The sequence below is a fragment of the Lutjanus erythropterus genome, chromosome 4 (assembly GCF_056507025.1).
Source record: "Lutjanus erythropterus isolate fLutEry1 chromosome 4, fLutEry1.hap2, whole genome shotgun sequence".
Classification (NCBI taxonomy): Eukaryota; Metazoa; Chordata; class Actinopteri; order Lutjaniformes; family Lutjanidae; genus Lutjanus; species Lutjanus erythropterus.
In genome coordinates, this window is record NC_139320.1 from 28,038,911 (window position 1) to 28,065,518 (window position 26,608).

General features: G+C 39.5%; 2 protein-coding genes across 3 annotated transcripts in view; both read right to left on the bottom strand.

Moving 5' to 3' along the window:
* The window catches only part of galnt17 (polypeptide N-acetylgalactosaminyltransferase 17), a 49,912-nt gene extending 29,369 nt beyond the window's left edge, over positions 1 to 20,543 (bottom strand). Inside the window, exons 1-3 of one of the 2 annotated variants that reach the window (XM_084717508.1) lie at positions 20,416 to 20,520; positions 4,744 to 4,834; positions 1,849 to 2,197 (exon numbers count right to left, since the gene is read on the bottom strand). In XM_084717508.1, the coding sequence (XP_084573634.1) occupies positions 1,849 to 2,092 (244 nt within the window). In that variant the 5' untranslated portion in view covers positions 2,093 to 2,197; positions 4,744 to 4,834; positions 20,416 to 20,520. Of the gene's footprint in view, positions 1 to 1,848; positions 2,198 to 4,743; positions 4,835 to 20,415 lie in introns of both variants that reach the window. The other variant, XM_084717507.1, reaches the window with a different exon arrangement.
* Positions 19,285 to 26,353, bottom strand: LOC146328480 (rhomboid-related protein 4-like). Its single transcript, XM_084717509.1, has 8 exons — positions 26,057 to 26,353; positions 24,532 to 24,696; positions 23,820 to 24,099; positions 22,827 to 22,959; positions 21,546 to 21,634; positions 21,267 to 21,320; positions 20,793 to 20,936; positions 19,285 to 20,643 (listed from the first exon to the last, which is right to left on the bottom strand). The coding sequence occupies exons 2-8, from the start codon at positions 24,682 to 24,684 to the stop codon at positions 20,537 to 20,539; spliced, it is 960 nt and encodes a 319-aa protein (XP_084573635.1). The 5' UTR covers positions 24,685 to 24,696; positions 26,057 to 26,353; the 3' UTR covers positions 19,285 to 20,536.
* Between the last annotated feature and the right edge of the window lie 255 nt (positions 26,354 to 26,608).

The following is a 26,608-nucleotide window of genomic DNA, read 5'->3' on the forward strand; positions in this document are numbered from 1 at the left end:
AGCTAGACATAAAACACGTAACAAGAAATAAAAGACGGAACAAGACATAAAAGAAGTAAAAGATGTAACGAGGCAAAAAAAAACAATGTAAAACATGCAATAAGATGAAACCAAACGACAGAAAAGACAAAGATGATGAAGACTTAAAAGATGCAACAACAACAACAACAAAAAAAACACATAAAAGTGTAACAGACGGACAGAGGTACTTTTTACATTTATACTTTGAGCACATTCCAGTACCTGTACTTTTTCACTTTTACTTTAGTAAAGAAGTTGAATCAGCACTTCTACTTTTACTTGAGTCAAGTATCTGTACTTCTACTTGAGTAAAGATTGTGTGTACTTTTGACACCTCTTACTTCTGAGTTGATTTCACATTATAATGTGAAGTGCTGGAACATATTCTCACAGAATACCTTCAGTGGTTTGTAAAGTGCTGCTCTATTTCAGGACTTCCTCCTGAGGTCAGTAGTTCCTGCGTAAATATGCTAAATAAAACACTTTCTTTCATGAGAAAAGTCAAAAACAATTTGGATTTCTGGGCTGGAAGCTGCTAATTAAGCTTCACGGCTTCCACTGTTTGAAATCAGGGATCAAATAAGACTCTTGTTGGTGTGACTGGGTGTGTTTGTAGGTGGCACAGTGATTAAAGTAACCATCCTTCAGCGTGATGAGCTTTGTTCAGGCCTTTGTGTGGGCAAACATCCTGCTCAAGTGTCCTGAGGGCTCTGAAATCCCTCAAAGCTTCCGCTCTGAAGTCGACCCTGACCTCTGACCTCTCCGGTAGAAGAAAGACATCGCTCCTTCAGGGATTAATTAAGTACAATACTTCATGATTAGAAAAGAGGCATCTGGAATGACTTTTTAAACTTAAGCGCAGTCAGTTGGAAAAGTTAAAAGGAACATTTTCTACTTCATGTTTAAAGTTTGTTCTTTTTTCCATAAATTTAGGACAACATAATCTATTTACTTCATCTCTTTAAACCCAAATTTTATAATTAAAATGTTTTATTGCTCAATTATTATTTCATTGTTGGCAATATTTGCTACCTAGCCACAGAGGTATACTATTAATTATAAATGTACAGGGTTTCTGCAGGTTTCAACAAGTTAAATTTAAGACTTTATATGACCTTTTTAAGACCATTATCAGGGCAATTTAATACCAATTTTTCATCCATACTTGCAAAAACGTACAAGCATAGATTGATTAATGTTTAGTGGGTCAGAGCTGGTTTGGTTTTGCAGTTGTTACAGCGTGATCGACACAGTTTTTTCACAAAAACATTTAAAAGCGAGGCTTAAGTCAATGCAACTTTAAAAAAAATAATGTTAACTTCATAACTCAATTAATTTTTATGATTTTATGGCCTAAAATGCAGATTATTGGATTTTAGACTTTTTAAGGACCTGCAGAAACCCTGTATGTAACCCTGTATGGATGAAATTTTTCTTCAGTCAGTGGAGTGGATTTAGACGTTCATTTCCAATATGTCTGATGAAGAGTGAAAATATAGAACTTTATCGTCATCTTTAAGATACACCTTTATTTTGCAGTTCCCATTGCATGTCTGTGCCACAAAGGTCTGATGCTGATCGCAGAAACAAATTGAAATCGTTGTGGCAGACTTGACATCAGCAGATACTGTATTGTTGTCCAAAGTATGCTAATAATACTGTATTATGACAAAACTTGTGATTTACACCCCTACTCATTACTGTCACATTTTCCTGTCAGGGCTCCAGGAGAAAGTCAGCCGGCATTGACTTTTCCCTCTCTTGCAGATTCTCCAGGGAAATCAGGTTGACGTGTTATTTCAGTGTAAATGTTACGCTGCTCTTTACCGTTTAACTGCCTGTACACCACGTCCTCCAGCGAGCTGAGCCTCTTCAGCAGCACCTCATGGCTGATGCTGGGCCCCTGTGCTGTCCCGTTGCCCCGGGGCCTCTTCCCATCAGCCAGAGCCTCTGAACCGGTGGCGAGGACGCTGCCGCGTGTGTTGCACTTGGCCCAGAAAGTCATGAACCCGGCAACAGCGAGCACGTTCAGCACCAGTAGAACCCTCCATCTTCTGAACACAAAAGCCATTAAAAAGTCGCCGGTGTCCCCGGGGACAGGAGGGGGGGCGGGTCTCCGGAGAGGCAGGAAGGTGTCACAGATTCAGGGCTCCCACAACTTGAGATGTGCGGAAAGCTGCAGGGATAATTCAGACATGATGAACATTCAGGTTAAACTGTTGCATAAAACCAATGTTTTAGTTGATATGAGTCAAGTCAGGAAAAAGTGCCCAACTGACCCAGTGAGCATTTTTCCATTGAAAAGTTGTTTAAAAGACAACTATTTGAAGACATTTATTGAACGTTTAGACCATATTTTACCAGGACTTGCAACAGCACTGCTCAACGTTAAAGCTTTTTCTCAGAAATCTACTTGCCTGAAGTCAATCTTTACTTGCCTCTGTACAAATGTTTCAATATATTTGTGTTATTAATGTTAATCTGCGGCTGTGACGTCTATAAAATGTCATAAAATACTGAAAATTGCCCATAGCCCATTGTGATGTCTTTAAATATCTTGTTTTGTCAGTCTAAAACTTAAAAAAATTCTGTTTAAAAAAGCAAGAAATCGCTGTATTTGAGAGGCTAAAACAACAATTTCTGCTGTTTTTCCAGGAAAAATTACTGTAACGATTAATTGATTCTTCAAACTACAACTGAACATTTTACCAAAATGATTAAACAAATGTGTTGTGACATGATGTAACTGCATTTTAGCAGGCTGAAAAGAGGTTCAAAGGTTAAAGTTTTTTCACCAACTACGTACTTGTGCATTAATTTATTTTAACATTAAGATCTTCTTCCATTGTGATGCCCTGTAAGCTGCTTGTTGGTGCCACACAGTCTGTATAGTTTATGACATTTTATGTAAAACATTAAATGTGTTGAAATAATGTCTTTGTTTAGACCAGATTTCACCTACAAATGAAATTTTGGAGAAATGTCTTCACAGTGATAAATATAGTCTCTCAACCTACAAGTGAACAAATTATCAAAATGATTAAACAGATTTGTGTTTTGTGACATCGGTCCCTCCAGGAAGTTGTGATTTCAACAATTTGCGCAAATTTAACCAATCCCTGTGAATTCTGCACAACCTGCCACCACTGCAACCTTTCCACAAGTTTTGTTTCGTATAATCAGTCCTCTCTCTGCAGCACAAAGTGCTGGAGAAAAATCTGGCTCCACACATGCACATTCTGCTCTGGGGGGAAAAAAAACACTCTGCTTTGTTTGCATTCCTTTAAACCAATCACAAACGTCTTGGGCGGGGCTAAGTCAAGGATGCAGCGACGGTGCTGCTGCCAAACGGTGTTAAGGGGCAACATTTGCACGTTGGGAGGCGAGCTCTGCCATTAAAATGACTACATCACTGATAACAGCAGTTTTTTTTTTGTTGTTTCCCAGGGATTTTGAAAACGTAGACACAGATGCCACGATGCCGCTGGCAGCAAGTGACCAATGGCAAGACTTATATTCTTTCACATGGAACTGAAGTACGACAAACAGACTTTCTTGACTTGTAAAATTAGGTTTTAAATTGACAAACGTGTAATTTGTGACAGTTCAAATGGAATCAAAAAATAATCTGTCTCCCGCCACAGACTGCTGTTTCCCCTAAGATACGTCCCATGATGGGGGGACACCGGAAGGGGCGAGACTTTGCCTCTTTGTTTTTTAATGTCAAATCTATCTATCAAGAAAAACAACAACTTTTTTTGCAATTTTCACAATTACATTGACAAAAAAATGCCTAAAAACATTGTAACACGCAGCACTCTTTTTTTGTTTATAGTAAATCTGCCCTGAAATCAGGCATTTTACGCTGTGCAAAACCCAGCGAAACACTTGAGTGACTGGTTGATGTTGTAACAGCATTTTATTCTGTTGAACCACCGGGGCTTGAGCAGTATTCCTGCCTTTTTAAAACCAGGAAGTGAGACGAGGTACTTCGGGTATCGCCAAACCCTTTTATGCCTGATTAAATCATGTTTTTGTAAGAATCTGATGGAGATTAAATAAATCTGGGACATAACTTTAAACAGCCAACATTTTCATTAAAAAAACTATTTTAAAACATTTTAATAGCTTATTTTTACACCTATATTATTAGAAAGTATTGTCAGTTTTGACATTTAACATTTTGAAGGCTTTTAATGCATTTTTCTGGGACAAGGGTGTTTTCTGGCACAGAAGTTGAGAAATTTAAAAAAAATTTACAGCAGATCAAAACAGAAACAGAAATTACATCTCATGTATAAAAAAAGAATACATTTTCACCAAAAGTTCAATTAGTGTTGATAGGAATATTTTTAAGATTTGTTTTATTTTGGTAGGACGTGATTTGTCCCACTTCTCCAGAGTAAGTGATAGATGAGGGAAGGACGTGTGTGTTGAAGAGTGTTAAAGGCAGAAAAAATGTCAGTCAAGAGCAAAAATCTCCGGCTGGAGGCGAGCGGAGACACAATGAGAAGAGGCAGGTAGTTCAATGTGTGGAGGTGGAGGCCTGAACAGGTGCCACCAGTTTACCTTAACGACCCTCCCTGACTGCCAGCTCCTGCAGCAGGAGGTCAGCTGGCAGAGAGGGACGGAGGGAGGGGTCCTCACACTCACACCTTACAGAGCAAAGACAAACACAAACAGAAATACACTGCACTGATTTTTTTTTTTCTTTTCTCTTACCATTTGGCACCGGGGTTATTTTAGGTTGCATCCCCCTGCTGAGGAAATTTGGGGCGCCTGGCCATCGGCTTTCATCCGTGTCACCCCCTTTCTTCAAGCCAAGATCACGCACAGGAGATGTTAGACAAAGACACCCGCACACGTTGATCCTGAGAAACAGATACTCCTAAATAATTAAACAGAGAAGAGCTGATCAAGTCTTTTTCTCTCTCTCTCTCTCTCTCTCTCTCTCTCTCTCCTCCTTTTGCGTCTAACAGAAGTCGGCAGTGATGCGACTGAGAGCAGGACCGCGCGCAGGAAAATCCTTGCAGATACTCCGGGAAAACCTCCTAAATGAATGTTCAGTCAGCCTCTCTGCTCCGAACATCGTCTTTCCAGCCGTCACACGCTGTAATATTCACGGTGAGCTGCGGCTGCACGGCTTGTGAGCGGATAGCGGCGGCTCGAGAGCCGCAGCATCCTCCGGTGAAGGTACGCGGATGATCCGGGAACGCGGCGAAGAAATGCGTCCTGATTTCCTCCGTTTTCCGTCACATTTTCCCTCGTTCATCTCAGTCAGCGGCGCGTACCAACGTTTTTCCTGTTATTCCGCACGCCCTTCTTGTTTGTTGTGCCTTGTTATTTCCTCTAATTCTCCTTATAACCTACACAGCCGCTTAATAAGGGCGCGGAGAAAAACGTGGAGTGGATCCGGCGACGTTTTTTTTCACTTCGCAGCGGGTCAGGGGTGGTGGGTGGGGTGTCTCTTCACTGCCAGCCAATTATCTACAATTAGGAAAATATTCAAATATTTCACACAGTGGAATTCTTGGAAGCGCTGGGGGTGTTTAGAGTGGATTTTTGTGTGTCTTACAGACTAAAAAAATGTTTTTTTTAGTTAATTTCAACGTTATTTCACTCACTAAGTGGGAACATGTTTAACTCATGTCCTTACCCTCATAAACCTGACATATACAGTAACCTCTGCAGTATATAAAACTGTCTCAGGTTGTGTTCCCTCTCATAAAGAGAAATCTCATCAGATTAAAGCGCTTGCAGGGAAAAATCTGAGAATATCTGATATGACAGTGGTTTGTCTTTGTCCCCCGAGGGATTTTATCTGGTAGAATAAATGAGTGGTAGAGGAAGTCTTACTTATGTAATATAGTTTAAAAAAACATCACAATGTGATTATTTTCACAGATATTGTGATATGATTCAAGATTAGTGGGACTGATGAGTTTTGCATCACAATTTAAATTTTCACTGACAAAAAAAATCATGATGATGTGAGATTTGTTGGGATCTGAACCAAAAAAACGTGATTTCTTACATCTGGAGAACAAGATTTGTAGGCAGCACTTCCTTATAAAACTGTTTTGTCACACATTCATCTTTTATCAAAAAACTGCAGTTCCTGTGATTTGGATGTTGCAGTTGTTTCAATAATATTTCAATTAGTTGTGCAGCCCTGTATAGACCCTTTTACAGTTTGTAAACGATGACGGAACAATGGCAATGAAATACGGCAGACTGGAACAGCTTGTTAATGGGTGCTGCAGATGGGCAGTTTTGATTGCATCCTAATCCTCAGTCAGCATGTTAAACATGCAGCCATAGACGCCGCCAATTGCTCGGAAATGTCAATGATCTTGTTGGAATTCTGCACAACTTAAGTCGACCGGTGGGACATAGATTCTGACGTATCGTATACACACCAGACATCCTGCTGACTTTGATGCTGGTAAAATGTTTAATTCAAGATTTGCAGCTTGATAACTTGCCTTAGATGATTGAGGGAGACCGTTTCTTATGTTGCCGTAATGTGTGCAGCTTTTAGATTACGTTAGCTGTAAAAGGGTCTACAGAAGTGACAAAAGTCACACCACAATGTAAAAACATTCCATCACAAGTAAAAGTACCTCATACGTTTTTTTATTTAAAGGTAGAATAAGTAGGATTTGTCAGTTACTGTTTGTAAAAACACCAGAAAGATGGAGGCAGGCAGTGGGTAATGAATTGAGGGGCCTATTTTTGTATGTTTGAGTCGCTGCATCTTTTTTTTTTTTTTTTTTTGGGGGGGGGGGATCCTGCATAGTTTGTCTTTAAAGCTACGACAAGGAACTGTTGTATTTTGATGATTTTTGGAAGCTCCTGTGGACAAAAGCAGAAATAAAACATAACATCAAAAATAAATTTAATTTTAACCGACTAAGGTATTTCTCACTATGTGAATTTGCCTGGAAAATGTGAACACATGCTCATTTCATTTGCTTTCAAGGAGAATCTGACAATAGCCAATCAAACAGATGGTCTTGTTTGCTTATGTAGGTCATGTAGAAGCATCACCATTAAACTGAGACTGTTTCATAACCAGTTAAAAACTCTTTGCAACGCTTTTAAGTACAGGATCCAAGTATTAACAGCAAAAAAAAAAAAAAAAACAAAACTTTAATATTGAAGTAAAAATAGGCATTGTAAAGATGAAGAGTTAAATTAGTGATGGATTAAAGTGTAAGCAGCATTTTAATGTAACTGCAGGTGGTGTTTGACTAATCTAGACAGATGGGTATTTCAGCTATAGACATGCATATTTTCTGAGCTCTTGTAGATTTTGCATGATGAAATATGCTGGTATGTTTATCTGCAAGACGAGTAAGATATCAGATGAATAGAAATAATATAAATAAATTAAATTCCCCCTGAACTTGCAAACAATAGTCAGTACGCCTTATAAATTGACTTTTTTGTACGTAACTTTAGCTTTTGAGTTTCCATGGCTAGATCTTATGTTCTGTGAAATAAAACAGAGACCCAGTCAGAATAAAGGATTCACTGTCTGAAGACTCTCAAAGGCCCCATCAGTATTTCGCAACATGTCATCACATATTCCCTCTGAGCTCGCAAACAATGGTCAGTACGGCTTAAAAAATGGACTTTTGTACATTACTCGCCTACATGAGCTTTGGAATTTTCTCTGCTGCATCTTATATATTCTGTGACCCAGTTAGAATAAAGACCTCAGTGTTACATCTGAAGACCTTCAAAGACCACATCAGGATTTCACAGCATGTCATCACTGCACAGCACAATGCACATAAACAGTACCTTTATCACTAAAGTCCTGGATGAAAAACAATTATCCTACTATACATTTTTTTATACACTTATTTATAGGCTTACTTTACATTTTGGAGGAGGTTTGGGCGACTGCAGTAATCTCTATGTGTGTGGTTTTATCTCAGCTTTAAGGTTCTTCTCAGTAATGGCTCCTTGGTGTGTAAATTTAAGGGTAATTAAAATGACAGTTAAGTTACTTTTAGTGGGGTCGAATGAGGTGCTTACTGTACAGTCAGTGTATCACCCACAGTAGATGACACAACCCCAGTTTAGAGAGGCAGAAAGGTGGAAGATAAGCAACACACTGCAGTGGACAGGGTCAGAAGCAAAACAGATTAAAGCCACTAATAAAAGGCCCACCTAAAAAACTCAATATCAGTTTTAATGCATGCTATATTTTGAATATATTCACTTCTTTACCTTGCAATTAGGCAGACATAAGCTGAATATCACTCTCTCTAGTTGGTCAGTTTTACCTATCAGGACACAGGAGTTGCTGGTCTACCGCTGCCTTAATCTGCTAGTTTGTTTGTGTTCTTGTGTGAATTCAATGAATCCAAACAAACCTTTTAAAACAAAGAAATAACACAAACCAACGAGTGATATTTGGCTTATATGACGCCAGTTTCCTGTCAGAAGAGTCTGTCCAATGGCAAGGCAAAGCAGTGATAATATTCTAAATATAGAGTACACTTAAACTGATATTGATTTTTTCAGATGGGTTTCTATCTAAGTGGCTAAAATAATTTTTTGCAGCTGATCCTGTCCACAGCAGAACATTACTCAGCTTCTAAGTTAGTACTCCTCTCTGCTTCTCCAAACTGTCGACTACCATCTACTGTAGGTAAAACACTGAAACTGACTGAGTGATAAGTACCTCATACAACCCCACTTTAAAAATTATGAACTATCCCTTTAAGTTTCAGCTAAGACGAAGCCTTCTGTGATCTGAGGTCACAAACTGGTGAATTTGCATGCTTTCCATAACCTATAAACCTTGTAATTCTTATTCCAGTGAGGACTTGTGGTAAAGAGCTCTATTGACCTCTTGGTATTTCAATTTAGTAATCGAAGGATCTTTAGGATTTGTTGCATGACTCTTGTTCAAGCAAAGTCACTCGTCAAAGGCACTTGACTACATTTGAGAAACTAAACAGCAATGTCCCTTTCCAGAAATTATGACCTGGCTGCTCAAGATAATCCACAGACCTTGATGTGAGCAGTCTGAATGTATTATTTTGGTGCTTTGAGCACTCAAAGCCGAGTGCCATTTAGTCCCATCATATTTGAGAGATTGCAGACATCTCTGCGGCCAATATCTCCAAAACTCTGCAACTCACGCCAAAACTATCTAGATGGATAAATCACACTACAGGCCAGAGGAAAAATGCCTATTTTTGATTTCAGGTTGAACTGTCCCTTTTAGTTTTTCCTCTTACTTTGGTTGCTAAGGTCTTCTGTGCAACAGTTTAAATAAAGAGAAAATCTTAAATACTTCAGTGGACCAAGAACGGACCTCTGGCACTCAGTTTCTGAAAACACAACAGCTCGATTTATAGATCTATAGTGGGGAAAGAGCTGCATGATGGTAGTGTATAGATATATTGTTGAAGTGATGTGGTAAAAGACTTTACAGTACTTCATTTCACAGTAATAAAATGTGTGAGTTTGTGCAGAAATGGGTCACCCAGATAGCTAGGATGAATCAAGGAGCTCGGTAACTCTGCAGCTTACTGAGAGACATGCCAACTCTGATCTGCAGGCAACCCAGGAGGAAAGAGACAGTCTGAGACAGAGTGTGTGTGTGTGTGAGTGTGAGACAGAGAGAAAGACTGACAGAAAGAGAGGTATAGTGAGATCAAAACCGGTGCTAGATTGTGCGAGACGAATCAAGAAACAGAAAGAAACATCAAGGGAGAAGAAGAGAGAGAGCATCAGTGAGACGCACACAAGGAGGCAGAGACACAGAGAGAAAAAGGGGGAAAAGAGAGTTTTAGAGAAGGCGGGAGGAGCGCGCAGACACTGGGGAGGAATCAAAATTCAAAGGGAGGAAAATTCCTAAAGCAGTAGAGAGAGACACGCCGAGATGCAGGAGAGAACAAAAGAGAGAAATGTAAGAGGGAGAGATTGCGTGACAGCAGCACTGAAGACAAGCGGGTAAAAAAGAAGTGTAAGAGTAGATTTGAATTGATATTTGTTGAAGGGGTGAACGTGATAGTCTCAAGTACTCCTGTCAACCCCTCAAGTTGCTGCAGAGGAGCTACAGTAGTCAAGGAGCGGACAGTTCATGTGTGAAGCTGAACTAAATTTAACCTCTGGAAAAACAAAAAAAAAAGTAAGCACACCGAGGCGGGCTGTGCTCAGGGGATGCAATCAATTTAATGTTTGTGTGTGTCTGTCAGTGTTTGTGTTTTCTTTATCTGTCTGTTTATCTTTGGAGTTTGACCTGTGTTTGCCCACGAACAGCTACACAACCAGAGCTGCCCGTATGCAATTACAGGTTGAAAAAGAGAGACAATTCAACAAAAATGAACTCTGCAGATATAATAAATACGCAAACATTAGAGCTATACGAGCTCAGTGCATTTACCACCTGCATCAATGCATATGTGATCTGATAAATAAAAAATGTCCAATGTCAGACTAAGTTGAGGTCATTTAAAAATGTCAACATCTCATCGTTTATCAACCAAAGAGTTCAGACAAGTTGAAACGTCCCACTCAGTATGTATCTTGGGCACAGCTTATAGGTATTTTTCAACTTGGACCCTGTTTTCCTTATTTTGCATGAAATGAACCCGTAATTCACCGAATTAAGTGTGAAAATATGGAGGAGTGGTGCCCCGGTGGCTCAGCTGGTGGAACGTGTGGCTCATATGTGACGGCTATCGGTCCTTGGTCCTTGTATGTCTTCCCTCCTCTCTCTCCCTCTCTCTCTCTCTCTCCCGTTTCCCGTCTGGTTACAAGCTGTCCCGTGAATTACAGAGTAAAAGTTTGAAAAATGAGATGATGAGGGACGTTGGACATCAGACAAGCAGCAGAGGGAAACATTGTGAAGAGCCAGAGTTGGTGATTGTTGGAGCAATGGAAATATGAGCCTTTTGTGCAATTATCTTGTTTCTGTCGAGTTTGAATGAAGTTTGTTTTACAAAAATGACTGAAGTTTCTGTAAATGGAGTTTGGTGGCTTTGACAAGAATGATACAACAGCTGTTCCTGGTTTGACTTTAATAAAAAGGTCCATCTCTTCTTTCCATAATGTTATCAGACACTTAGAGTAACAATCTGAGCCTGCCGGTGGCAAAAACAACTGGGCATACATGATGGTACACAGTCGTCTGCAGTGGTCTCGCTTAATAACAGACCAATTTCAAAACTGTTGTCCCCTATGTCCCCTTGTCACTTAGACACTAAATCCTGGGAAAATAGGGTCCAGGTTGAAAAATACCTATAAGCTGTGCCCAAGATACATACTGAGTGGGACGTTTCAACTTGTCTGAACTCTTGTCTGAAAAATACAGAATTTTCCCTTCAAAAATATCAAAGCGATCTGTATCAAGAGTTTATATTTAGGTCATGAGTTTATGTCAGGGCTGCACAATTTAGTAAAAAAGTCATATTGCGATTATTTTGACTTAATTGCGAATGTGATTTGTGATGTGATTAGTGGAAATGATCAGTTTTGCATTACAATTTTCATGTTCACTGGAGAAAAAACTATTAAAATCGTGATGATGTGATATTTATTGAGGTCTGAACCAAACAAACATGTTTTCTTTCATCCGGAGAACAAGATTTTTAAGCCAGGTCATCTACAGTATCATTACAATGTTTTCTCCAGTTTTTCCTTTTTCAAGATTCAAGATTTGGTTCTGGTTCTGCAATTTGGATATTATATTTGGCCATATTGTGATTTTATTGAAACTGCAATTGATTGTGCAGCCCTAGTTTATGTTTAGAACAATTACTATAAATAGATATTTATTATTGTTATCAGTGTCACAGTTCTAGCTGTGTACCCCCGCTTTGGTTCCTTGTTAAGTATGTGATGTTGTGTAAATCCTCTGGTGACAGATGAGGTGGATAAAATTGTTTAGTGACCCCTCAAGGACAGCATATGGCTGCAAAAACAAAATGCATTTTAATAAATAGCTGTAAGCAATTGCACATTTGTTGCGTGGCATCTTAAGCAACAAGATGAATGATTGGTTGTTTATTTGTACAGTCTGTAATGCAAAATATGGCTCACAATCGTAACCTTGAGCCACCGAGATATTTAGGACAACATGTAATAGAATATTAAATTAACATTTCATTTGGTCAGCATTTCAGCTCTGGACCTTCATCAAGGACATGAAATGCAAACGTGGGACCAACAGTAGACTGAATACAAGAATAGTTCCCTCCACGTGTCAACAGGAGGATTTTATAACCGAAGAAGAAATAGAAGCAACGCCCTCATACACCCTCATGCTCACATTGACTTTGGCGAGTGGTGCTGATGCTCACTTTTTGGCACGTTGTGTCATCTATTGCACATCAATAAACTGATTCTATTTGCATCTTAACAGGAGGACTCACCCCAGAATCAACAGTACATATTTTTCCTCTGGCCTATAGTGCTATTTATCCAACTAGATTGTTTTGGAGATATCAGCCATAGAATCGTCTGCCTCCACTCCAATATAATGGAACTCAGTTTGATTATTGTCCTTCTATTCAGTACAGCCACCAACCATATCGCCGTGCAGAAGGAAATGTGCATCTACTCATGGATGAGAGGCTCGTGCTTGTGACGGTGCAGAAGGTAAATACTGATGGCGTTCTGCTCAGCTGAGCTGTAATGTTAGCACCGCTGAGCTAGCTAGCATGGTGATACGGTTGGTGGGTGAACTTCAGTAGAAATAAACATGAAACATACATGAAACTGTCTTGAGTGTCTGGGTTGTGATTTCTGGAAACTAGGATTAAGAAATGGAACAGATCTATTGGCTATGGGCGACCGGCTGAGACCATCATTACTTGTTTTTTTGGGTGGGTGATTTTTGTCATTTTATTTTGCTAATATAGTGGTCTACAGATGGAGAGCTGCAGACTATTTTCACATGTAATGTGTGGATTTGTTGATTTTAATTTGACTTATCTGTTTGTACAGTAGAAAGACTGACCAAGACACTTTTGGTGAATTTGATTTTGTTTTTCTGACGAGTTTGTATGAAGTGTTCTTCAGGATAAGTTAACATGGCAAGTTCGTCATAGTTCCATAAAAGTTGTACCCAACCCTAAAAGAGACAATGCTGTTGAGTATTTTTGGCCATCTATCCATCTGGATATACATATAGCACTACAGGTAATAAGCATTTTTGATTATTGAGTTGAACTGTCCCTTTAAGAACTTTTTGAATCAAGGCTTTTCAACGGATAGTGTTCAGGTGCATGTAGCCAAAATCAACAGACCCTTTACATCAAAATGTTGCCCTCAAACTGACTAAAAAAAGTGTAAGAATACAAACCCTTTCACAACTGACCCTTCACTAAGCCCCACCTCCAAACAGATACTGTCAACTGTAACTACAGCTGTCAAGCTTTCTCTGTCTCTATACGTTGAAGGTGTACAGGAGGCTCTGAGAAGAGCGATAGAGTTTCATGAGTCTGGACGGCAGCGTATTTTTTGTTGTCTCTCAAAAATATGACACACAAGAGCACACGTGTTGAATGGATTAAACTCTGTCTTCATCTCCTCTAACATAAGCTGCAAACATTAACATGTCCAGCTAACTAACACTAGCTTACTAGCTGTAGTAACTTTACCTCCAGACAAACCAAAAGACCACTGCAACTGTGTCTGTTATGTGGTGGTTTGAGGAGGAGGATGTGGGCTGATGCAGGATCAAAACGGGTTGATGACGATGCATCTAATTCTGGCACACTCTCTCAGGTCTTAGCCAAGTTAGCTTAGCTTTTATCCCGCCTGTTTTCCACAAATCCACAACTCAGCCAACTCAAGGAGTTAGCATTAGCTTACATTAGCTTAGAAATGAGAAGCTACTTTTGTTTATTTCTCTAAGGAATCAAAGACCTCGTGTTTTAACAATTCCTCCAAATTTCGATGTTAAATCTGCCACCGTTATCACCACAAACTGCATAATTGCAGTATGAGACTGGAAAGTTTGGCAGGCTTAGCAACAGTAACTAGGAGGGCGGTGCTTAGCGAAGGCTCAATTCTTTGACTTCAACGCTAATTCTGGCTGATTACACCTCATCTTAAACTGTGCGTATATTCGAGCGCCTTTCCCGTTGAACCCCTTGAGACATGACAACTCACAGCTTTATCACTGTTATTGTTGTACAGTTGTTTTGGTCATTCTGGCTCATTAGACCAGAGCTCTAATCAACGAAAATAACTGAAGACACCGGCGTGGGCGTGCAGCGCCTTTGATAGTGAAACAGGAAGTTCCATTAAGTTCCACTGTGGGGCAGGGAGGAACAGGGAGAGCGGAGAACAAAGTCAGCAGGATAATTATAAACTGGAGGGTGAGGGTGGGTTGGGAGTGACGGGGGGATTTCATGAGATTATCCTATAAATAGTGTGGCAAGTTTCTTTAGTCATCAGCTGCAGTATGTAACTCTGGCACACGAGCGATAAAACTGTTCTAAAAATTAGCCCTGGGCTTATACCTCTGCACAAGTTAATACCATTCTCCACGAGACTTTATGAGTTGCTGAGCAGGATTTGAGTGTGATGAAGTTAATCACTGCGCTTTGGGGGGGGGGGGGGGAATGTGATCCAAAACTCCAAAAGCTTGTTTCATTTATGCAGCGGTATATTTATCGGTCATGTGGGAGTCTATTGTGATCTTGGCCGGCTCTGGCAGATGCAAAGACAAATTGACCTTCACGTTGGATTGAGTGGGGGGTGTTTTTCTTTTCCAGAGGATCAGAGTGAGTTTGCGGCCCATGGCAGTGGGGTGGCATGTCTCCGCTAAGCTCAGTCAGAGAGCCGAGGGGTACTTTAGGTCAGTCACTACTGGGTTTTCAGCCCATGTCTGAAACAGAGCTGCGTCATGGTGTGTTTGTTTACCGGCAACTTCAAGGTCACCATGTTGGAAGGAGTCTAATCAAACATCGTAACCTTAACACCTCTTCCCTCTGACCAATTGTACAGTACAATGACCTTTTATGCTCTTTGACAGACTTATAGTTTAAATTTTTCTGCCACGGTGGCATATTTCTGGAAGGAGGGACAGATGTGCCAGTTTTGTATGGTGGGATAAATGAGGCTGTCCGTAACAAAGAAGGCTGATCTTTGTGTGATGTCCTTTGAGGCTGTGCAAAAACAAAGGAGGATCACACAGCGAGCTCTGCAGAAAAAGACAACTTTTAGCCAATCATTCTGAAATCATGAATGAGTATTTCATTGTTAAAGAGCTTAAAAATGCTGGAAATTTTCTCCCTGGCAGTAGGAGTTCATGGTTCCAGCGTGTTTATGTTGTCTATGTTTATCTTTGCACCAAGTTAATTTAGTTATAAAGTTAAAGCTACTAAAATGAGTTTTTAACTAGTTATGAAACAATCTCTATTTAATACTAATGCCTCTATATGACATATAAAAGCAAACAAGACGATCAGTGAGAAGACGGGCTACTTCTATATGGTTATATTTAGGAAGTGTTTACATTTTCTCAGGCAAAGCTACACTGAGTAGTACATTAGCCAGTTAAAGGGAAGCAGGATGAGATTTTTCTTCAGATAATTTCCTCCAAAATCAACAAAATGAAAATTCCTTCCTGGTCTCCTGTCATTTTGCAAAAGTGGTCCTGGAAAAAAAAAAAAAAAAAAAAAAAAAGCTGAGTAATTTTATAGAAACTAGTACTCAAACAGATGTAAAATCTGTACAAAGGTTTTTACAATAAGAAGTACTTGAGATGTGAGTATGTAAACATGGGTACATATTATTCCCACTTCTTTTATTTTATGTGGACATGACTGACATTGCAACTTATACCTGTATTTACAGTCAGTTGTAATGAAAAAGCCGGACGTTTTTTCCAGCACTGGCACGGCACTAAAACAACATGTGGAGACAGTTCTGGCTGTGTGAGATGAGATGGTCGGCAGCAGGCTGCAGGTGATGCAGAATAAAATTATGTAGTAATTCACCGCATCCCCTCGAACTCAGGGGGTCAGACTGCTGCCTGTACAGTTCAGAGTAGAACAACAGAGGCTGCATCAAATGTTACTGTGACTTTGAAGGATAGTTCGGATTCAAAGTCACACTATAACACAAACAAACAAACAAACAAACAAACAAACAAACAAACAGAACAAGGCAGTGGTAGACCAGCAACTCCTGTGTTCAGCGCAGTAAAATTAGAGAGCGATATTTGGCTTATACAACGGCGGTTTTGATTTTGGTGTACCTTTTTTTATGTGGTAAAATACTTTTTGTCGCTGATCCTCTCCACAGCACTTCACTGCTTAGCTTCTATGCAGCTGCTCCTCTCTGTTTCTCCAAATTGAGGGCTTACAGACCGCTATCTACTACATGTAATTCGCTGCACACCGACTATGGTTAAATACTACAACCCCATTTAAAATAATCCAAACTATCCCTTTAAATTGTGGTGATCTTTTGGATTTCAGGACGGTGTTTAGTTTTTAGGTTGAACGTCTTGTGCTTCTCTGTGGGTTTTTTATCTTCTAACATCTTGGGATGAAGTGTTTTCACTTTAACATGTTATACTTTTTGTTTCTGTGTCTGATAATCCATAAATAAAATCAATAAATGAGCCTCCTTGCCACCCTAAAATGTCAACTGAACTCATCCTCTAATACGTGAAGCAGGAGAGGAGAGTTTCTCAGTTTCCTCTCTAATGCTCAGTGGCAGCGTCACAGCAGGTGCGGCTCGTCATGGAGCCCATCAGTCGAATCTGTTTGCACACCAGATGTGATGTGAGATGACGAACTGAGACACAACTTTCCCAACACATAAAAAGACATAAAAATCACCAACATGCCAAGAAAACTCCTTTAATGTTCACCCGTGCTACAGACGCACACAGACGGCAGCGGCAGCATCATCTGCTGTGTGGTGTGTGTGTCATCCCTGTCCCCATCCTGTCATCCCCCTCCGTCACTCTTCAGCCTCCCCCATTCATGTTCTGCCAGGGTCCTGTGCTCCGCTCAGCTCCCACGCTCCACTTGGCAGGATGCAAAAATCAAACTATGCAAACTGTCAAATCCATCTGATGTCAGAACGGTTTTACATCCACCTACTGTGACGTTTAGTCCGGATAATTAACACACAACCCCTCTTCCTGCTTGAGACACCGCGTCAGGGATGAGGATGTGCAGTTAGATCGTATCTACTGCAGCATGGTTTTAGACCCATGTGGGGTGATGGCTCGTTGGGTTTCTTGGCTCTAATTTAAGCTGTCCTACTTCCCATCATGCCCCAGGGCTTTAGGAGAATCAGAGCCAATGTACTTCTTTCACGTTGCTTTTCTAACTTTGCTTACAGCGAGTGTCACTCTAATGTGGTAACTTCTGGAAAGTTTACAGCAGTATGATGCTGAAGTTGAAGTGTACAAAATATTACTGCACGCATGCAACAGCTGTGGTCACAATTACTTTTTAATGCCGTCTCAAGACGACAAGTTACTTTTTTGTCATTTTGAGATAATGAAGTTTGGTTTCTTGTGATAATGGGTGTTGAAAGAGAGCAAAGGTCAGTTGTTGAATTTTCCACCAATATGAGAAGGCTGGCAAGGACAGAAAGACAGAAAAGGAGCTTTAATTCAGAGACTGAAAGGACATTTGTGCGCTGCTCTATAAAGATGCATATTGTCGAAGTGTTGAATGTGTCATATACTGTGAGAGTTTGTGTTTTCACACCTGCTGCTGGCCATCACTGCCTGTTATTTAAAAGCAGAACATGATTTTGCACAGAGGCCAAGAACAAACTATATACTGTATGCATCGCCTCGACAGATCTGAAACCACAGGATATGGCCTCCTAATATGGTCGTCTTCCTGCAGGTTAACTGTGCCTTGTTTAACATGATATGATGTTGATGTGATGCACTTTGATTGTCATGAGCAGACAATGAAACAGTGACCTTTTCCCTTAGATAAAGCTGTATAAAAAGTGTTGTAACACGTAAAAGAGTCAGACTTTTGACTTTCAAGAGTTTTTGGGAGAACTAGAGTGATCAGCCTTACAGAATCTTCAGGGATTTTTTGCTGACTCTCCTTTGCTGGTTCTTTTCGAGCTTATTATTTTTCAAAACAAGTTAAAAGGGATTAGCTTCAGATTTTTTCTGACAAGAAATAGATTTTACATACCTTTAATCACTGTTGAGCTTGACTTTATTTTCTTTTACATCTAATCTTTTTTGCATTTTAATTTTTCATTGTTTTGACTTCATGTGATTTTCTTCTATTCTTAATCACATTTTGAATCTCTACATTTTTGTACATTGTTACACTCTGCTCGCTGTGCTGAATAAAACCACATAGATTGATCCACTGAAAAGGCAGAACGTTTCTTCATTTTTTTAGTCTTGTCACCACAACAAACAAAAGGTTCTTCAACTATTTACCTGGTCAGGGCCCTCGTTTTCTAAAAATTGTCTAATATGTTATTGTTCTGTTTTAACACTGACAGGTTCTTGGTGGAGGCGGACACTGATTCACATCGTTAAAATAACGATGACATTTTCCAGTTTAAATAAGTTATCAAGACACCATCTATGCATGCTGCCATGGCTTTCCCGATCTTTATAAGATCATTATAAGTAATGAGAGGAAACAACCTTTTGTTGTTCTCATGATAACGGGTTGATTATCTTGTTATCTCAAGACAGCAAAGATCTTTTTTCTTAAGATAATGGCATTAATTGAAACCACAGCCTTTATTGGTGTCTGTACTGCATCAGAAAAGTAGCACTATTCATTACATGTTAGGTGGTTAATAGTTTCGTAAGATTAAGTTCAGTATATGACATTATCAGAGACAACATGATAAAGCCCAGGACTTCTATACACGTGGATGCTAAATAATGTCATTAATAATACATGATGACATTCAGCTGGAGAATGTATTTATCAGGCTGCAACTGTTGCTTGTTGCTTAATTTTCTTGACTCATCTATTAGTTGTTTGGCCCATAAAATGTCAGAAAATGGTGAAAAATGTTGATCACTGTTTCCCAAAGCCCAGGGTGACGTCCTCAAATCTCTTTGTGCAGAAACCAAAGATATTCAGTTAAAATATTAACAATATTCACATTTGAGGACGAAATAAGAGAATTTTAATATTTTTTCTTAAAAACTCAAAAGGATTAATTGATCTGCTTAAGTTGATTTCTCTAGATTGTACCAACTCAAAAACAGGTACAGGAAAAGTATTTTTTTGTCAAAATAAATTTATTACAGACGTACCATTACTCAAGCCAACTGGACCTTTGATGTACATTAAGACAACATGAGCTTATGATTATGTTTGACTATTTGGCACCATATGATCTTGAGCTTTTAAATAGTAATCTAATAAAAGCTGATTTGAAATGAAAAAAGGAAAATCAGTCAGACATCGTGAACAGCATGGACGGAGAGAGACGCAGTTTTCCTCAAGTTCAAAAGCATCATCGCGGTGTTGGCTGGTGTCTCCCGCCTGAACCAAGATTGAAAATTCTTGTGTGTTCAGACTGAACGTCTCATGAAAAAATAAATAAAAACTGAATTTCACTGGCATCCCCATTAAACATTCAACTTCCAGCTTCATTTCTGCCTGAAGCTAGCCCACAAGTTTTCTAAATATTGCCTTTTGAAGTTTAGTCACAGCAGTAAGTTAAACCCAACTTCTGGGTGAACTTCTGTTTCATTACTTTCATAAAAAAAAATTATTTCAAATGTGGAAAAAACCTTTGAGAACTTATGAGAAAAGAAAATGTCCGGTTTTATAACCTTTTTCTGTATGCAGACAACATATGATAAAGTATAGATCAAAACCTGCTGTATTTATACTAGATTAGATGAGACTGAGACAAGATAATCCACATCTGACAGGTCAAAGTATCAGATTTTTTAACTAGAACCTGTCTGAGATGGTCTAGACGGAGAAGAGGCTGAGAGCACGGCATATTTTTCTGTTTTCAAAACTAAAATAAAGTCCAGGTTTGACATGTTTACATATAATTAGTTCTAGACCTGCTCTAGTGTTGTTTAGATGGAGAAGAAGAAACACAATTTGGTTTTTGTCTGTTTTCAGAAGTAGAATCCATGTTTCTCAAATCTGTAATTATGTTTTAAACAACTTTAATAAATCTAATATGATCTCTAGTATCTGTTTAACAACTTTAAGTGGTATAACAGTAGAAAACCTGCTGAGAAATATTACAAATGCCCTGTAACTTTCCTGTTAATTACCCGATCCAAAGCTGCAAAGCAGTGGACAACGTCAGCATCAAAGCAGCATTAAAGTAGCTTTCCATAGCTAACAGTAAGTCTTTGCTAACACATAAAGGCCCACACAGTGAAAGAGCTGTTCAGTGTGTTTGACTGTGTGGTTAGACCTTCTCATTCTTGGCGCTCTTCCTCAGCCTGTGGCAGCAGAGTTTGGACGAGGCTTCGGGGGGGAATTCCTCTTCCGTCTCGTCACCTAAACCTTCTTCTTCTCCTCCCCCGTGTGTCAGTTCAGCTGTCGAACCTCCAGAGTCTCCTCTGCCTGATCTCCTCAGTGCTCGCATCTCCAGGGAAGTTGAAACCGTAAGGAGGAGGAGCTCCTCTCTGGTTGGTTTGTCCTACAAAACAAAATATTATCACATTTACACACTTTAGATTTCAGCTGACTCTTATTTAGAGTAACTTATAATAGGTAAAGAATTTATTTTAGCATTCAGTGTCACTCAAACCTCAAGTGTCCTCATTCATCAACACTCTCCTCTCTTACCTCTGTCATTCAGACTGTTTCTGATGGCCGCCTGCATCTGCTCCTCCTCCGTGAGTCCACCTGTATAAGCTGCAGCATGATTTGTTGTGTAATTTGGTGCGTGCTGATGGTATCCTGAGTATCCTCCACCAGAGCCACTGTAGCCTGCAGACACACACACACACACACACACACACACACACACACACAATGTAAATATTCTTATTTATTTATTTATTAAACTTTAATGTTGATTGGGTTTTTGAGCAGGCTGCATATTTGCCCACCCCTGTGCTAGAGCCTACAACCACAGGAAGTGGACATGTTAATGTGTGACTTTCTGACTTCTCTGTACTCTTTGTGGCTCTCCCAAGTCTTGTGGCTCCTACTGAAGATGTTAAAGGAGCAGTGTGTGGGATTTAGTGGCATCTAGTGGTGAGGTTGTGGATTACAACCAAGTGAATACCCCCTCCCCTCACCCACAAGAGAACTTACCTGAAGAGTTGTAGTTTGCACTGGGCCGGGAGTTATATCCATCAGTCACAAACCCTGGTGAAAATATAGAGAGAGCTGCCATGAGGCCAGTGCATGACCTAAATCACATCTAGATTGGAGCCAAACAGATATAATAAGATGTATATATTTTTTCTATGTGTGTTTTTAATAGTTATTTCTGTTTAAGGCTCAGGGAAAAACTATATTATTTTTTTCAGAATTTTTCATTTAAATCATATAGTGCTTTTAGAAGCAGAACACATGCAGATGAATTCAGACCTGCACATTTCCTCATGACGGCCTTCAGTGGTCCAGCAGTGTAGAGCAGACCCACCAGGATTCCTGCCAGGTGACCAACGAAAGAGGTTCTGGAGAAGCAGAGAACGGATTAACTAATGACACACTGCCATCTGGTGGACGCTTTGAGTCACAGCTTCAGACAGTGTGTACGAACAGGGCAGCTTTACTTATTCAACCGTGTCTTATCATGTGCTATGGTTCTGAGCAAATCAGTCAGTGGAGGGAAGTGGGATGTACATTTTACGTACATTAAACATTATCATATTCTGGATGACTGGCACCAAACACTGTATAATTGAAAAAAGCAATAACATTCTCAAAGAAACATGTCTAAAATGATATTGAGACTAACCATAAATAAGTTCCACTTCCTGTCCCTGCTGCCTGCCACTTTTCTCCTCTGTACTGCTGTCAAAGTTCTGATTCTGTTCACTGACACTACCTATGTACTTCAGTACTTCTAGTGGATTACTGTTGTCCCTGAAATGTGCTGTTTCCTAAAGAAACATCTACTTGGTGTTTTCACATGCTGCTGCAGACCCAACCTGTTTCTCTGGTCTATAAACTATCAGGGATATGTGCCTAAAGAATGGTTTGATGGCTAACTTTAACTGGTCTTTGCAAAGGTTGAAATCACCTTCTTTTGTCCATGTCTGCATCATGTCATTAAGTGTTTTGGGAGATTAACAGTTTTTTCTACAAGCTGGCTACATGCAGGGAAGTAAAATTGAAACTTTTTAAGACCCTTTCCATACATTTTCATCATCATCACTTCCTTGGACATCTGGATCAATGCAACATTATTATAGGTGGGGTGGGAACAAAACACAACAGAACAAACTAACCCAATGCATGCTTTATTAAAAAGAGTAATATCAGTAATGCTAATTGTGGATTGTGTGTTGTGGAGGCATAAAGGGACCTTTACATAACATAACCGAGCAGCAGTCAGTCAGTTCTTTTCCTATGGCATCAAATCTAGCAAGATTCCATAAATGAACTACAAAGAATCTGACTAAATGCCTACACAACGATTAAATTTACACCAACTATAGCAAATATAAAGAGATCAACTCAAAAATGTGTGAATTATCCTTTAAGCATGGGTTTTTCTCCACTGAAAACAGAGGCATTAACCCTGTGTCCAGCTACATGTGTCATGACTCTTCACACTGGCATCTCTACTGTACGTCTGGCTGGTGAGTCCTGAATCCTGGTGAATCTGTTTTACAGATTTCTGATTGGTCAGTAGCTACTCACCCAGGTGACGTTATGTGGATCAACACCAGCTCCGCCCAGCTGGCATAGCGATTAGGCACAGGCAAACCCATCACATAGGTCACACCTCCAGGGTGGTAATGATTACTGAGCACCTTCAGAGCAAACAGGACGCCTGGAATCAGAGGGAAAGATTAATCGATGGAGGGGTCAGGAAACATTTCCATGGTGGGAATTTAGTCCAGATGAAACAGCATTTCCAGAGTATTCCAGAGTATCCTCCACGTTGTGCCGTATTTCTGAATAGATCAGGATTGACAGGTGGGACATAACATTTGGATGGCTTTAAGTTGAGGCGTGTCATAACCCGACATACATCGCTGTGACTAGCTAGCTAACTAATGAATCTTTGGCTCTGTGCAGCTGTTTAAAAAGTTGAAAACTGATTTATGGGGATTGTCATGATGTACTGCTTGAAACCGGTTGGTTCAAGTCTACATACACATATCATATTTTGCTAAATTTTGATAAGAAAATAAAAAGAAAGTGATTGAATTTGTATATATTGTTGATTAGATACACAATATAAGAGGAGATGTGATCTAAAAGGGTTAAAAAGGCATTTTTCATTTCATCTTGACATTTAAAAAGTTGCTGTAGGTCATCTGAAGTGAGCTACTCCAATATTTGGTGTGACATGCTGCCATGTAATATCACTTTGCTGCATCTTCGCAGAAGAGGAAGCAGAAAAAGCAATAAAAACTGAAAATTGAGTCTTCACAAGTTCACACAGTTTCTAGAAGCCGAGACAAGATCCAGGACCTGCATTATGAATCCCTACAGCCCACCAGCACATCCTTAAATCTACATATTTATCAATAAATACATGTTTCCTTGAATTTATTCAGTTTTTAGGAAATTAGACATTATCAATGTTTATGAAATTGTTGTACAAGTAGAATCACAAAGAAAAGTTCAATGTTTTATACCAGTAATACTGTACATCTTTAGGGAGTTTTGTAGATGAGTCTGTACCTGAGAAGCCGACAGCGCAGGCCATGCTGTAGGACTGATCCTGGGTGAGCTCTGTTAGCACCGCCTCCAGCACCAGATAGACCAATCCGGTGAGCAGAGAGAAGACTGACAGCAGGTAGAGGAACCAGGCTCCGCCCAGACGTCTCTCCAGCCTGATACCTTTCCAGATGAAGGACACCATGTTGAAATAGAGGTGGAAATCATCCGCGTGGTGCAGGGGAGACAGCAGGAGGCGGCGCCAGTCTTTAAACCAGTACGCTTGCTGGACGCTCACACAGGTCTGAAGATTGTACAGATGACAGTATTTATTATCAGGTCCATTAGTATCAGTTTAATTTAATACAAGGCAATGGTGCAAGTCATTCCTGCAAGATGGTCCAAGTGTAGACTCAGTTAGAAATTAAAAAAATATATAATTCTGTTTTTACCTATTAAAGCACCTGCTACTATTTACTACGACAAGAATCAAAGAAAAGCAGAAGATTGTCACATTAGGATGGAAGCAACAATTCTTTGGCATTTTTGCTTGATAAATTACTTATGTTGATTAGATTTATATTAACTGAATAACCATCAAATCAAATAATCATTTCAGTCCTGGTGCATTATCTACTTATCTACTGATTTTTATTGTGACCATTATGGATAGGTTTTTAAAACTGTCTCAGTAATAAACTGTGCTTCTGTCACTAGTGCTGTATTAGTGTGTTACCTGCATCAATGGAGCTGCAGGAAACAGGTACAGGTAGACGTTGAGTCCCAGGACAGCGAGGGTGACCGGGGGGATGTTGTCCAGACCCACCTGGAACACCTGGGAGGCCAGGAGCAGCAAGCCCAGCTGGGATCCCCTCTGTCGGGGCCGCATATTGAAAACTGTCTGTGAGGAGGCAATAAGCTTCTGTTATAATTTTAAGCTTTATAAATAAAACTGACGTCACAAGGGACAGAGCTGTCGCGTCCTCTCTGATCACTGAGAGGAGCCTTGCAGATTTCTGGGTGCTCTAGTGTCAAGGATTTTGTTGCTGCTCAACTCTGAAACAACCACTCACCAATCAGAGTAAATGTCTGTCGAGTAGAGAGATGAAAAACCATGAGTTGGATTCAGTAGTTACTCTGTTAGTCTGAAGATCTGCCAAAACTATAAAGCTAGAAAACTGAACATCAGCACTTAAATCTATGAATTTGATGACACTTTTCACATTTAGAGATTTTTTTTTAATTTAAAAATGTGATGTGTCCATAAATATCAGTTAAAATGATTAAACCATCAGCAGTTTTGGGCTCTGCCTCATAGTAGGACTGGAACTAATGATTATCTCCATTATCAATTAATCTGCTGATAATCTTCTTGATAAACTGATTAGTTGTTTGGCCCACGAAATGACAAAAAATGGTGATCACTGTTTCCCAAAGCGCAAGATGACATCCTCAAATGTCCTGTTTTGCCCACAACTGAAAGATATTCAGTTTACTGTCATAGAAGAGTAACGACACAAGAAAAATATTCACATTTGAAAACCTGAAATCAGAGAAGTTGGAAATTTGTTCTTAAATAATGAATAATCAACTATTTGTTGCAGCTGTATCTACTTGTTCAATATAAAGAAATATCTAAGAGGAAAATGTGTGTGTTTGCCCATATCTACGTGTTAATTCCATGGACATTTGCTCAAGGCTGAAATCACCCAAAACAAATCAAAAGCTCTCCTATAAAGGCAACAAGAAGAACCAATTCCTTCCTTTGTTTTGCTCATGTGCTTACAAATGACATTAAAATCACTTTAGTTGCTGTCATAGTGTCCCAGCTGCTGTAGTATTTATTGTCGATGGAAAAGCTTCAGGCTTGTTCTCTGGATCTCATCAGTCTGTCTCTGTGCTGTTCAGATAAAGTCACATATTAACACTGAGCTCTAAAACACACATGATGTAGGCCCTACAGTTTCACAGAGACTTTACAAAAACCTACAAGACTCAAAATACGACTAAACTACAACGTTTTTTTTTTATCTTTGACCCAAAAAGTGGAAAACACACAACAGATGCTTAGCTTTCCATTTATTCTCTACTGAGAGTTAGAGAATATCTATAAATTAGCCCCTGAAAAAAGTAGCTAACGCCAGTTAATAGCCTGACAACAAAGTTTAATTTGTTCTTTGCAAAACATCAAATTCATTTAATATCGAAGAGGCCCCAAAGACAAAATTATCTGCAGCATCTGAGACTTAAATTAAACTTACTGTGAGTTCAGTTCAGTTCAGTTGGTTGTCAGGAAGCTTTCAGTCCACTTCCTCCTTCTGTGACGCTCCGGCTAATGCTAATGCTAACGCTAACGTTTAGTTGAGCGTTTTAAGCTCGTTAGTTCATCCAGACGGCTTCAAATGATTTGACGCTCACAGACGAACCGAACGTTAACTTACGAACATCTTAGTCACACGTCAGCAAAGTGTGTTTCTTCATATTTCATCATTTCTCGCGGTTACTAGAAACTACTCCGCAACAGTTAGTTGCGGTGACTCAGCTGTCACGTGACAATAACAAAGCTGCGTAATACGCATGCGCATTACGGATCTTCTTCCATGTATGAGGCGTCATCATCCAAATATCTATTTGACTCTAACAAGAAGGCTGTTATTACCTCGTATATAACTGGATAAATTAGACGTTTAATGTATCTTTATATTATATTTCTTTTATATTTATTAAGTTTATATTTGTTATTTCGTTCTTATTCTTTTTTTAATGTTTAATCATACACTTTCCTGCATATATACAAGTTGCAAAAATGAGCA

Coding starts and splice junctions, on each gene's coding strand:
- LOC146328480 (XM_084717509.1), bottom strand. CDS start 24,684: ATGCGGCCCCGACAGAGGGGATCCCAGCTGGGCTTGCTGCTCCTGGCC. Junction 21,321..21,545: donor CGTCATGAGGAAATGTGCAG/GTCTGAATTCAT, acceptor TATTTTCACCAG/GGTTTGTGACTGATGGATAT. Junction 20,937..21,266: donor TGCAAACTACAACTCTTCAG/GTAAGTTCTCTT, acceptor GTGTGTCTGCAG/GCTACAGTGGCTCTGGTGGA.